General features: G+C 30.9%; 2 protein-coding genes across 2 annotated transcripts; both read right to left on the reverse strand.

The window, feature by feature from the left end:
* Positions 1-2,588: 2,588 nt before the first annotated feature.
* On the reverse strand, positions 2,589-7,759 carry LOC101491477 (heat shock 70 kDa protein 15). Its single transcript, XM_004506800.4, has 10 exons — positions 7,622-7,759; positions 6,115-7,332; positions 5,594-5,821; positions 5,409-5,504; positions 5,060-5,293; positions 4,283-4,471; positions 4,032-4,178; positions 3,682-3,831; positions 3,460-3,590; positions 2,589-3,224 (listed from the first exon to the last, which is right to left on the reverse strand). Exons 2-10 carry the CDS (start codon positions 7,282-7,284, stop codon positions 3,020-3,022), a joined length of 2,550 nt encoding a protein of 849 aa, XP_004506857.1. The 5' UTR covers positions 7,285-7,332; positions 7,622-7,759; the 3' UTR covers positions 2,589-3,019.
* Positions 7,760-12,990: 5,231 nt separating this feature from the next.
* On the reverse strand, positions 12,991-13,939 carry LOC101515267 (transcription repressor OFP14-like). The gene has a single exon (XM_027335227.2). The coding sequence runs from the start codon at positions 13,910-13,912 to the stop codon at positions 13,085-13,087; it is 828 nt and encodes a 275-aa protein (XP_027191028.1). The 5' UTR covers positions 13,913-13,939; the 3' UTR covers positions 12,991-13,084.
* Positions 13,940-14,848: the final 909 nt, after the last annotated feature.

The following is a 14,848-nucleotide window of genomic DNA, read 5'->3' on the forward strand; positions in this document are numbered from 1 at the left end:
TCTCAATTCTGATTTTCTGAGATTCATAGCACCGTGTTGACTTTCTGATTTTCATCAATTTAAATATAATATTTAATCATACAACTGCAGACAAACCAAACATTATATTGACAGTAATAATTAAAGAAATAACAACCAAGAACATTGGAGCCACAATTGATGCAAAAGAAAATTACATTAATAGTTCCAAATTCCATACAACAAACTCTATCATAACTACATACTTACAACAAATCTACTACATCAACCTCAAGAAAATTACATCTACTACAATAAGCTCATTTTAGAGCTAAGATCAACAATAAAACAACACATGCTACACCAAACAAAATGCATAAAAATAGCAGCAACTTCATCTTAATAATGGTTGACTTGTGATCTCCTTGCATCTTCAAAATGACATTCCTAAGAGTCATAATCTCCAACTCCTTTTGGGGGCACTCTAAACATTGTGTATGTATTTGTTGTGGAGTTCTCTGTTGTGTTTGAGGCATATAGTCTGAATCCCAAACAAAGTAATTGCATCTACATTCAACATCATAACTCTACAATTGATGAACAAAGACAATATCAATAACAAATCAACAATAAACAAATTTCTAATCTGAACCAAAAAACCATAAATCTAAAACCCTAATATGAGAAAACCATTATGAAAAACAAAATTTCAAAATCTAATCTAACAACCTCAACTAAAATATTGAAAACTATAAAGGTATTATTGTTTACCACAAAATTCCTACAACCCCAAAACTTTCTTCCTCTGTTCGGACCCCATTTTGTCACTGTGCGCATCACTGGTTTCAAACCACAAGCACAATTTGGCAGCTCACGAATTCCATTGGAAACGAAAGAACCATAGTTGTAGGACTGTGTATTTGACCCATTTGAACATGAGGCGGCCATGGATTTTGAGTTTTGGGAACCGTGAATATAATTTTTCATGGATGGAAGAAGAAAATGATAAGAGAAAAACTAGTGGGACAAGAGAAGAACACGCTTTCACGGAGATGAAGAGGGAAATCAGTGGAGATGAGAGAAGAAAACAGGAAAATAAGAAGACGAAAATGAGAAGATGAAAATCAGTGGAGATGAGAATACCAAACAAGAGATTTAGAAATATCAAAGAGAAAAAACTGGAAAGAAAACGGATGAGGGAATTTGTTAACGTTGCCTTAACGGAATCTCACTTAAAGGGTAAAATTAAAATTATTTCAAAAGATAAAATACTGAAATGGGAAGAAAAAAAAAAGTTAAAGGACCAAAACGTTACCTGGACTTAAGTTAAAGGACCACGAATGTAATTTAGCCAATTTTTTATTATTCATATACATCATCTTAATTCCGTATAGTGTGTGTTTATACAGAGCAAATTAAATTCACATACTCACCTCTAACTTAGAAAAAGACCTTTATTTATGTTTCTCTAACTTTTTTCATCCATACATGTTGACCTTATCTTCTTTTTTATTTTATTTTCCCTTGTTTAAGTACTATGCTTTGTATTTGTTACATTTGACTAGTTGTTTTAATGTTTAGCGTATTGTTTTCTATGCTAAAACACCATATATTATTGCCTCATAATTTTGTTTGATTCCACGATTCTTTCGATACTTTTATGTGTTGTGATTCATTTTTTGTGTAGTCATGGATTATGTAGATATATCATCTAGAGATTGTAGTCTGTTGTCTGCCAACACTTTGATGATGCTGTTTTTGTGTTTTTGCAAAATTTGTTTTTGCATGGAGTTTGTTGGAAACAAAATACTAGGTTTACAGAAAAATGGAGGAAATAGAAAGACAAAGGGAGAATAGGCCCACACTTTACATAAAAAAGGTTATTTTTATTTATTAAACAAAAAGTCCTCATACAAGGTGACACAAAAAATAGATTGAAAGAAAATTCAAATAATTATGGAGCATTTTAAATAAGTTTCAGAACCTCCACAAGCAACATTTGCAAGATATTGTCTGCTTTTAACTCTTGCACATAATCTCCCATGTTTTGTCCTTAATAATAGCATCTCGGTGAATGAAAGAGTGCAGATGTTCTTCAAGATCTTTGACCTCAATTTGCAAACAACACCATTGTTCCAACCTCAAGCCACATTTCAGAGATATTGTCACTTTTGTAGTTTTGTTCGTAAGCCCTCATGGCTATCTTTAATAAAATGCGCTTTAGGGTATAGAAAAATATTGCTCTTGTTTATAAACTAGCCTCCACTTGTTTCCCTTGCAGCTCCCAAACAAAGCTTACAGTTGGTTCCTTACTTCACTTTGCCGAAAAAACAAACCATTTTAATCCTAGTGAACCATGACACCTAAAAATCTTGTATTAAATAAAATATTTTGTAGAAAAAAAATCATTTTCTAGAAGAGATGATAGTATTAAACACACTAAACTTTTAACTGCGTAAATGAAAGAATGCATAAACTCTCTTCAGCTATTTTTTAATCTTGCACAACACCGACCGAAGGCTTATCTGATCTGATTAAATCACTCAATTTACTTCCAAACTCCATTTGAGGGAGATATAAAGAAAATTCATAGAAACGTCTAGATGATGATCATATGTTACCAAATACAATGAAAAGGTAAATGCCACAAAAAATGCCATTTGAAACACAATGGGAAACAACCATTATAATTCAACTTCTAGAAATTGTACACAAATATATTATAAAGTTAAACTTAAAGGGCGTAAATTTGGCCTCTTCGAACCATGCATTTAGGAAGGTAGACCACACATACACAATCAATTTCTCTTCAAAACATTTCTGCAAAAAATCTGGATTTCAAAGACTATCATCATAAATAAAGTATAATTGAAACTTGTGTAACTAAACCAACCAACAGAGAGGGCTCCACATCACACATACCAGCAGCCACTCACTGTCAACCCACCCAAGACTCTTTTCTAGGCCCAATTCTGGCATTTCATAATCATATATGCTCTTACAAAATGTTGTAGATACTACTAGTCTTGGCACGAACTTGATACCAAATCAAGAACAAAAATTAAGCAGAACCTGCATTCTCTGACTTTTCAGTCTCCATTGGTTCAGTAGCCTGACTACCATCATCGCCGGCATTATCATTAGTGCTGACATTAGCATCTGCCTGAGATTGCTGCTGCTCAGCACCGGGAGAAGCTGGGGTTGGTGGTGCTTGAGGAGCAGCTGGCTTGGCTGGCCTTGGTTTTGTCATAATCGGCTTGCATATCCTATTAAAAATATACATTTTGATCAGAAAACATAGTTTAACAATAGAAAGAGAAAACAAATAAAATGGATTAGAATACAAGAGGTTTTTCAAAAGTTCACAAGTTACGCTTAATCCTTCCCCAACTCAACTGGTTTGTTCATATAAATACATTAAACAAGGCCACAGCAAGGGACTGCCTGAAAAAACCTAAATAGCCAGAATGCGGTACCCACGGCAAGAATTAAAGCAAATACCTATCAACAGCCTCAGCTTTCCTTCTTATTTCAGCTACCAAGAGTACTGGGTTGGCATATTTTGGAAGTGAGTCCTGCTGCTGCTTCTTCTCCCTAAGCCAGTTCTCAGCTTCAACACACTCATTTAAGACCTACAAACACGACAAAATAAATAGACACTACTTCAGAGTAAACTACAACCATTTTGTAGAGAAGGGAAAAAATTTGACGAGCAATTATTACCTTCTGTTTCTCGTTAATGTCAATGTGATCAAATTTGGGATCAGCTGACATTGCAGCTTCTCTGTAACTACTTATACAATAGATGAACTGCTCAATTATTGTACCCCTCTCTGTGTATTCTTTGTAACGCTCTTCGATAGGGTCACCTTGCTGCAATTGCATAAATAAATAATGCTCAGTTATGGTTTCTAATGGTTAACTAACATGAAAATGTATCCACTCACTAATATTTGCCATAAAAGCACAAAGGGTAAAAGCAACAGGGATCCTCTAATCCCTTTTTCTTTGTAAAGTTTTACAGCTTGACAGAGGGCAAGAGTGGTGACTGTCTTCTATGCAAAACCTCTTACCTTTTTTAGCTCTTCAAGTTTGGCAATGTATACACCTTTAGTTTCATCTTCACCCTCCTCATATAGCCAATCTTCCACCTCTTGAAGCTTAGCAGTGAGATCTTCCCTCTCCGAAGCAGTGACAAAGTCATGGTATTTGTCATTGAGCTAAAATGATAGCAAAAAAAAAATTAGTTTCAGCAATTATCAAATGATGGGCATTTGTATTTGATGTTAGACTTTGTTTAAAGAGAAGGAAAGGTAACACCCACCTTGTTTCTCGTGTCATAAACATAGGCCTCAACGGCATTTTTCTTGTCCTTTGTTTCTTCCATCACACGATCTTGCAAAGCCATTTCAAACTCCTTCTCTACAGCTTTCTGGACATCAACAGGTGCCATTGCTCCATAAACTAACTCTGCTATAGGAACGTTTGTTTTCTTAACCTTTTTCTTTGGAGCCTGAATCAACAACATAGTTTTGTTTTTGTGAGTACATGCAAATTTGATATGAACATATGGTAAATTATGTCACTACCATCTTATGAAAAACTGACTGAAAACACATGGAAATTTGATATGGTACAATCACCTTTAAAAAACTACTACCTTTGTCTCTAAATATAGGACCCTCTTGAAATTTTTTCTTGTCCCTTTTTAGTTTTTACAAGTCGCCTTTCAATTTTCCAACTGCATTAGTTATTTCTCTACTAATCCACCCCTAATTATGTTACATCTTTTTCTGCAATATTAATAAATACAACAATAAAAACATAAACCAATCCTCTATTCACGGGTAAATTAGTAAAACAATTTAACCTACTTTCTTAATTTCCATAATTTTGTCAGTGGGGTCTTATATACTGGGCAAAGGTAGTAATAAAATAATCGGCCTGGTTTTAAATTGTCAAAAATTCCAATGCAAACAGAAAGCCACATAAAAACCAGGACAAGCTAAAACTTTACAGTAAAAAAAATTCAACAATGGCATAAAGAAAGGGAATTTCGATATTCAGAATATGCTTTAATATGCCTTTCAAAAGTACTCACCTTGGTATCATCAACATCCATCTGTACAGGCTTATCTCCAGTCTCAGGGACGCCATTTTCAACTCCAGGGTTATCAGCATTAGCCTTTGCATCTTGCATATTAACATCAGCATCATTGTCATTGGAGGTGGGAGGTGCAGCAACATCAGCAGGAGTTTCATCAGCATCCGTCTTAGTAGTTTCTCTTGCTGATTCTTTGGAAACTGAAACCTCAACTTCTTCCTCTTCTAGGAGCTGAACAAGACAAGTAAAAGTTGTTAGTTCACAGGAAAATATGCTCTAATTTAAATCATAAATGGACAAGAGATTATGATATGTGAGAAAATTAAGCAGTCACTAGAAGACTTACAGTTGCCAAGTCAACAGATACAATTCCATGCACATTCAAACGAGCTTTAACTTTCACTTTTGCCTTTTCGTTTTGTTTGGTTTCGAAAGGACCAATCTGCATATACAATCAAAAGGGTAAGAGAACTTCTAAGAGGGAAACAATACCTTATGAAAAATTAAGAAGGGATTCGTAAACTGGCTTACAGTATATGTGCTGATCCTAGCAGGTGTTTGCAGCCCACTCACATCACCATATTGTACATCAATGGAAAATGTTCCTGACCTATAGAAAGTCAGTGCCTTGATACTAGGAATGGGATTACCCTTGGGGAAAACAAGGGAACTCTGCTTATTATCGGGTCCACTATCCTGTGCATCTGGACCAGATCCTTTCCACGAAAGAGAAATTGAGAAAGGAAAGCTTTCATTGACCTGCACATCATGAAAAAAAATAGCAACATCATACCAGAACTTGCAAAACTTATTATATGAACAAGTGACAGCAAGGACATAAAAACACAAATAAAATAAATTCAGGTGCAAATTCATAAAGGCCTAATAAACAAAGGTAGATACCAGAGATGAGAAATTAAAATAGAAAATGATAAAGATTCATTATTACTAAAGGCATGCACAGTTTTATCTTGAGTGGGAATATGATGGGAATATGATCAGAAGACAATAACCAAACAAACTCATGAAACCAAATAGAGAAGAAACTTTACCTGAAATTCTCGCACTTTAAATGTTGGACTAAGAATAGCACATTCCAATGCACACCCTTTAGCAACACATTCACTGGCATTCATTGTCCGCCTAGGCTCCTTCTTGAAAAACTCAGTCAATATTTTGTTAATAGCCGGTACACGAGAGCCCGAACCAACGACCTCAACCATGTGTATATCATCAACTGAGAGTCCTGCTTCAGCAAGTCCCTTCTCCAAAGGTCCTTTGACTCGCTCCAAAATCGGAAGACTCAGTTCCTCAAACTCTTCACGCTTCATGATACCCTTTACATCCTTTTCATCCATCAAACACTCAATGTTTAGGGGTACCACAGGATTTGCACTAAGCATCTTCTTCATCTTCTCACAAGCAGCCCTAAGCCTCAAACAAGCCCTAGCATTCTGAAGCACGTCAATTTTGTACTCCTCCTTAAACTTCCCAGCAAAATGATGGAACAAAACTTCATCAAAATCCCTACCACCAAGAGACCTATCGAACGAATGAGCCAACACTTTCAGCTGCCCCTTTTTGAAGCCAGCAATGCACACCTGCATACTAGCATGTCCAATGTCCACAAAGGCCACATTCAGCTGATCATTTTCAGGCAAATCCGTTTTATAAATTCCATATGCCAATGCAGTTGCGGTAGTTTCATGAATCAACCGAAGCGGATGCAAACCAGCAATAGTTGCAGCATCCAAGACAGCCCTTCTCTGAACATCAGTGAAATAAACCGGGATACCAATGCAACAATCATTTACCCCTGTATTGAGATTTTTCTCGGCTATCTCTTTAAGATTCGACAGCATCATTGCAAACACTTGCGTAGGCGTAAACGTTTTAACTTCCCCCAAGTAACGAGCATGAATCAAAGGGTATCCATCAGGTCCTTCAGTGACACTAAAAGGCAAAGACTTAAGATCCCCCTGCACATCGGGGTCAGAGAATTGCTTTCCAATAAGTCTCTTAATCTGCGAGATTGAATTCTTAGGGTTCATCATAGTGGAAGCAGCACCAGCAGTACCAATAAAACGCTGCTTTTCACCGAAACACACAATAGCAGGTGTTTCCCTTTTCGATTCATCGTTTAACACAACATCAATACCTCTCTGCCTAGCAACCGCAACAATGCAACTCTCGTTACCAAAATCAAAACCCACCACGCTCATCTTTCCCAAATCAAATTTCACTTCACCAGAAAATTTCAATAAAAAATTCTGAAAAAATAGAAACAAAAAAAAACTTGCAGTTATTATCAACGCTAAAAAAAATATCACAGCTATACTAACAGCAACAATAATAGTAAATGATAAATTAAAATTAATTAAATGCTTTACTCAAACAATCAAATCAAATCAAATAAAACAGCAATGTAATACTAATAAGTAGGTTAATAATACTAAATATATAAATCAATATAAGCATTTAATTCAATAAAAATGAAATCGATAATCATATTTATGAAATCTAAGAAAAGGAAAAGACAGATCTGAATTAGGGTTTTACCTGGCGCTGGCGATGAAAGAGGAAGAAGAAAGAAAGGGTTTGGAGTATTCGTGTGGTTAAGTTCTGATTCTCGAAGAATCTGAACACACACGTTAATAGAGAAAAATGGTTTTGGAATTTAGGTTTTTAATTGTTATTGGTAATTGATAATAAATAAAAGTATTTTAACAACAAATGTTAATTTAAAATTGGCAAAAAAAGAAAAGAAAGAATTTGTTAGATTGGTCCCACTACTCTTTCTTTTATTGGAGACGTCACACTCAGTTTACTACCGTACTTCTAGAAACTTCTTCTCCATGGTTGTATTTTCTTTTTTTTTTTAAATTGTGTTTTTCTCTTCTTAAGTTGAGAATTTAATTGCAGCTTCTTTTATTAATTCACTGACACTGAGTTCTATATTTAAAAATTTAATGATTTTGTTTATTTTCTCATAAATTTTAACATTTTAATAAAAATAGTGATGTCAAATATTTTAACAAATGTGATATATAATATTGAAGATTATTATTATGAAATTGTAATAAAATTTGCTTTAGTTTTAAATTTTATTTTATTAATTATATATAAATAATTAATATATTTAAATAACTTTACATTAAATTGAATACATTAATTAAAATATATTTAATTATAATTTCTTAATAAAAATTTAAAAGAATATTAATTTTAACAAATTTTTAATATAAATACTAATTTATAATTAATAAAATTAGAAAAATAAAAACTGTAATTAAACTTAAATTAACAACAAAAAACAGTAAGTTTATGTTCTATTTTTTGTTCCATAAAAAAAGTCATGTTTTTTTTGTTGGGTCAGACCGTTTTTGTTAGTTTTGGGCTTAACTCGTGTACCCGGTTTTTGTAGACAAATGTTATTCCGACCTTCTGAAATTGATTCCCTATCCCCATTTAAATATTAAAAATTTATAAAATATTCTTAACATTTTTAAGACAAAATTATCCTGAAAATTTTACCCTATATCCAACATTTAATATTTACCCACACAAATGCAAAAAATAATATTTTTGTTTTCGTATAAATCTTAAAATTTATAAATAAAAAAAAAAAAAATGGTGTGCACCGAGCTTCTGTACTGAAAATTTATTTTAAAGTTTTCCGGTACACAAAAGAAGGTAATCTTCTATACCAGAATTTTTTTTAAAGATTTCCGGTACATACCTTTTTACTCTTTTAAAGTTTTCCTGCAGTACACACATTTTTACTCTTCTATACTGGAAAACTAGATTTCCGGTAGAAACTTTCTGTACCAAAAAACTTCTTTTAAAATTTTTTCGGTAGAAACCTTCTGTACCAGAAAACTAAACTTTTCTCTGATGGAAATCTTTTCCGGTAACTTCCACAAAACTTTTTAAAAATCAAAGATATATTTGGCATTTTTAAAAATTTATGGGGTATAGGTACAAATGTGGGGGTATAGGGTAAATTTTTCAATTATCCTTCTTCGCCTTTTACTAGGGGTGGACAACGGGTGGGTACGGGCGGTTCGTGTTCAAAATGTCAATCCGACCGAAACCGTGGGTGAAATTCGTAGTCCCACTTTCGCCCATTTTTGCATACGGGTAAGACGGATCACGGGTCTCGTGGATGACAAGTTTATAGTAAGGTTTTTACGTGTAAGTTTCAAAAAAAAAAAAATAAACATCATCAACCCTCATATCAGATCAATATCAAACAAATCAACACAAAAATACAGTAAAAACTTGAAGAAAAAATAAAGAACGTGAGAAAACTAATTTTCAAGAAAAGAATAAAAAAAAGACGAAAACGATGATGAAGAAGAACGAGTGATTATCATCTGGTTTTCGCTGTTGGAAGGTCATGACCAGAACCAAATGGTTGATAGCTTCAACACGACAACAAAATAAGAAGAGGGGGTGAAATTGTGTATCTAGGTTTTTTTGAGAGCTACTAGGGTTTCAAATGAAGTAAAGTAATAGTAACAAGCAACCTGAGTATTTTATGGTATTATTTTAATAAAAAAATCTACCATAAAGTCATGGCTATAAATGCATTAATTAATTATTATAATAAAAATAACATTAATATTCCACTAATTCCCTTGTCCACTGAAAATGCAAGCATTAATTATTTTGCAAATCTCACCGAATTAGCGCAACATGTGTGTAAAATCTGAAAACGGCGCATGAGTATTACCAATGTGTATTTATTATCATGCGGGTATGGGTTTAATTGGTTTTAGAATTCTCAACCATATCCGCCTGTTTTAATCCATTTGCAACCGATTTTGTAACATGCTTACCCGTTCACCCGACCCGAACCACCCATTTACACTTAGTTTTTTACAAGTTACTCGGTTTTCGGGCGGGTCAATGGATTTGCCCATCCCTACCTTTTACCATGTCTTTCAGCTCTAACACTTTCTAACCTTTTACCATCCACAAAACACAAAGTGTCTCTACAACTACACATATTATGACTTAATTTAGTCTCGATGTGACTCAACATTTACTCACTCTTTTGTATGATACATTTTGTTCAATAATGTAGAATTAATATTAAAAATATAGAAATAGTTGTGAAATTTAAATTTTTTATAAAATACTTCAATGATATTATTTTTAAAAAGACATTATTTAATACAACTTTCAAATCATTAACTAACCTTTTACAAATAACCATCAAATTCAAGTCACGTGATCAAAAACTAATATAAACTAGCATTCAAATACTCTCAATTCTTGAACTCGTGACATCATATTATTAAAATTTCAGCAAAACTTATTTCACTGTAACATAATTGCATTTGTTTGTATGATGAGAATCACAATACAAACACACAATATGTGTAGAGGATGAACAATAGTACAATCATACAATATAATCATATTTATCCAACAACATAAAATCACTTTTTGTAGGAAGGAAGAACATAATGAAAGAAAGATAAAGATGAAGCAAGAGGGAAAATAAAAATAAAAATTTGAAATGGAGAAATGTAATGAAAAAGGGATAAATAGTATGATGGATAAAGAAATGTATCAAAATAGTTAATAAATAGTATGATAGATAAAGAAATGTGTTGAACTATTATGTCATCAATTTTGAATGTGTTTCAATAGATTGAATAAGAATAGTAGAATAAATTCAGTTCTATCTTCTTTTTTTATGTATATATTTGATTAATGATAAATATTTTTCTCGTGTTTTTTTAATATTTATTGGTGACAAATATGTGTCATGTATTTTGTATATAATAATAACTTATATGAGTAATTTTTTACGTATCAATAACATATATTTGTCATGTATATCTATATTTATCAGTGATAAATATTTATCCCATCATTTTTTATTTATTTATTAGTGAAAAATATTTATCTATAACAAATATTTTTTATTTGTGTGGTGCTTTTATGTATCAATAACAATTTTCTTTTGTTTTTTCATATCTATTGATAATAAATACTTTCCCATACTTTTTTAATATATTTGACCCGTATTTTTTTAAATATTTTTAGGTAATAAATTTTTCATGTTTTTTGTATATTTATTCGTGACAAATATTTATCTTTTGTTGTTTTTATGTATCAATGATAAATATTAGTCATCTATTTTTTTTATATTTATCTGTATTTAATATTTATTTCATGTTTTTATATTTATCATTAATAAGTGTTTACCTGTATTTATTTTTTAATTTATCAGTGACAAATATGTGACACATATTTTTTTATATATCAATGAAAAATATTTATCTCGTGTTGTTTTATATTTATTAGTGGTAAATTTTTTTCCCGTGTTTTTTATATTCATTGTTGTTAAATATTTTTATTCCTTATTTTTTATGTATCAATAACATATATTTGTTCAGTATTTGTATATTTATCATTGATAATATTTATCCGTATTTTATATATACATTTGTGACAAATATTTGTCCCATGTTGTGTTTTATATATCAATGACAAATCTATATTTTTTTTATATTTATCGATTATAAATATTTTTTCCATGTTGTTTTATTATTTATCAATGATGGATATTTATTTCGTAAATATTTTTTAAAATTGATCGGTGCAAAATATGTGCCCCTTATTTTTTATGTATCAATGATAAATATTTGTCCGATATTTTTTTTTTATGTTTATTAATGATAAGTATTTATCTTGTGTTTTTTTTATATATATCGGTGTTAAATACTTGCATGTATTTTTTATGTATGAATAATCTATATGAGTCCCATATTTTTTTTATATATTTATCAATAATAAATATTTTTCTTATGTTTTTATATATACATACATGATAAATATTTGTTCCGTATTGTTTTTATGTATCAATGACAAATATTTGCTTCATATTTTTTTTTTATATTTATCAATTATAAATATATTTCTCATGTTTTTTTTAATATTTATCAATAAAAAATGTGTCCCGTCTTTTAATGTATCAAAGACAAATAATTGTCCGTTATTTTTTATGTTTATTAGTGATAAATATTTATCTCGTGTTAATTTTTTTTTTAATATTTATCAGTAACAAATATGTATCTCATATTTTTTATATATCAAACATATATTTGCCCCGTGTCTTTTTATATTTATTGATAACAAATTAATATGTGTTCCGTATTTTTTTAAGTATCAATGAAAAATATTTGTCAAATTTTTTTATGTGTCAGTGACAAAATTGATTTTTATGAAAAGATACCAATATCAAAGTGGTTCAATTTTCTTCTTCTTAAACTCTAAGTCTTAAATTCTAAATTTTATTAATGTTGGATACTTATGGTTGAATATGTACAAAAAATAATGGACACTTTTTTATCCTTATACTAAAATTAGAAATCACATATAACAAAAATATTGTTTATAAACTCTTCTATTCTTGTTATTTTTTGGTGCATAAAATTTGTGAAGAATAACAAAAACTTCAGATTATTTTAGATAAGAATCTCTTTTAACAATAATTGTTCATTCATACTCTCATCTAAAAAAAAATTATCACTCGGTGAGATGATTATTGAATGAGATATCTTGTCATGCAAAAACATATTGGTTGTATCAAACCTAATGAATTCATTATCATTGTCTTAGTCATAAGATCCAAAATAAATAAATTAATATGTATAAAAAAAACATTACCAATTGAATAATATTGCATCAAATATAATAAATTTTATTCTCATTACATGACTAATAAAGAACATATATAAAAAAAAGATAAAACACTAAATTTAAACTTCGCACATAATATTAAAAATTTAAGAGACTGCTATAAACTTTGAAACTTACATTGTTATCATACATGAATTATTTTCAACGACCACAAAAATAGTCGTTGAAATAAATTTATTTTTAATAGAATTGAAAATATATCACGTCCTAATCATAATACATGTTAAGCAAATTATTCTTCTAATTTTTTTTCTCATTATCTCGAACCTTCAAACTCTAACATTACTTCTTTAGTCTTCTTCCTCACCTCCCTCTCGTCCTTATGGTTCGAACGCTTCGCGGCTTCGCCGGATTTGTCTCCGAACTCCCCCCCATGTCGGCGACCAAGTCACAAAAAGCATTTAATATAAATTTATATGATTTCTTATCGTTTAAGTTTAAATGACAAAATAAAAGCTCTTCCATGAAATCCCAATCCACCTTTTCATTGTTCCTCATCCCAACATCCATCATTCCTTCCATAGATCTTCGAAAGTCATCGTAAGGATTCGGCGAACTTGCCAACACAACAACACAATTATTAGGAAGATTCATGTGATGCTCCTTCGAAAATGAATCATTGTTGAAGCTTTTTGAAGTTGATGAGTTTGAGCTTGATCCTATTTCTTCACATGTGTTTGTTGTTGTTGTTGATGTTGTGTCGATCATGGAGCAGGAAAAGCCACGTCTCAAAAAGAATCTGTTAGATCCATCCTCGGATGAATCAAACAATATGCGACTAGATTTTTTAGGTTTTTTTTCACGAAATTCTTCTTCTTCTTCTTCTTCATCATCTTCTTTTTGTGATGAGACGACCTTTTTGGTTTTGTTGTTACAATTGGTTTCTTCGAGATCTTCGAGGTATAAAGACTTGAAATTTTCGAAGAGAAAGCGATCAATGTCCTCTAGTGTGGCTTCATCGTCGTTGTTCTTGTTTTTGTCATCAAAGGATAAAGAAGGAGTTCTAGGATGTTTGCAACCTTTGATTTTGAGATGAATCCATCTCTTAGAGGGCATATAGAGTTTTGATGGACGAGTGCTTTTGATTTTGGAGAGGTAACTTTGAAGGGATTTTTGAAGGTTCTTTGGCATGTTGGAAATTTTTAGGCTAATGGCGTTAGTTAATTTGATGAATGAAATTGAAATGATTTTAGGTGAGGATATAAGGAGTGTGGTTTATAAGCAAAAAAAAATCAAATTGATTGGTAAAATTCAATTTGTGTATGTGTGTTTGTTTCATTCCTTAAATGCATATCTAGTAACATTTTGGGCCAAAGAAGAACTTGGTCCAAATTCATGCTTTTTACAAAATCCTATTCAAAGGTAAAATTAGATTAAATTAAGAAGTCCTTAATCTTTTACCATTTGAAATTATTCTCAAAAGTTAATGAGAGATTGTGTCTTTTTACTTTTCCTTAGAAGAACAAGAAGACCACAATGAGTTCAATGTTTAGCATAGCAAGAATGGTAATATAAGTAAGACATTACCATTAGTCCATTACCAATATTTTCTTTATTATTTTGTGGGGTAAATAACAAGATTTTTTAGATGTGGCATTTAAATGCGATTTCTTTAAAACTCGTTGAAAACGTTTCATTAAAAAAGAAACTTATCTTTTGGATAATTATAAAGAAAAAAACTTATTATGGGAAAACATGGACTGTTGATGAATTTATTACTAGTAGTAACGTTGAAATGAATCTTGTGTTTCCATAAATGTGGACGAGGGGTAGGAGTTTTGTGGATGAAAAAAGTATGGTTGTGGAGATCTCACAATAGATAGCCAATAGAAAATGAATCCATTATTTAATAGTTTAGTATAATAGAAAATAAAAAAAGAAACGATGATATGAAAGAAATACGTGTATTTATAAAATGACATATATATCTTTAAGAAAAAATTGAATAAGATAAAAATATTAAAAATAATTAATATTTCACCTATAAAATATTATAAAAGATAAAAAGAATAAAAAATTACTAAATAATCACCTTACTTTCAATGTGTTTTTTTTGACTGAATAAAA

This window comes from Cicer arietinum, chromosome 6 (genome assembly GCF_000331145.2).
Source record: "Cicer arietinum cultivar CDC Frontier isolate Library 1 chromosome 6, Cicar.CDCFrontier_v2.0, whole genome shotgun sequence".
Taxonomy (NCBI): domain Eukaryota; kingdom Viridiplantae; phylum Streptophyta; class Magnoliopsida; order Fabales; family Fabaceae; genus Cicer; species Cicer arietinum.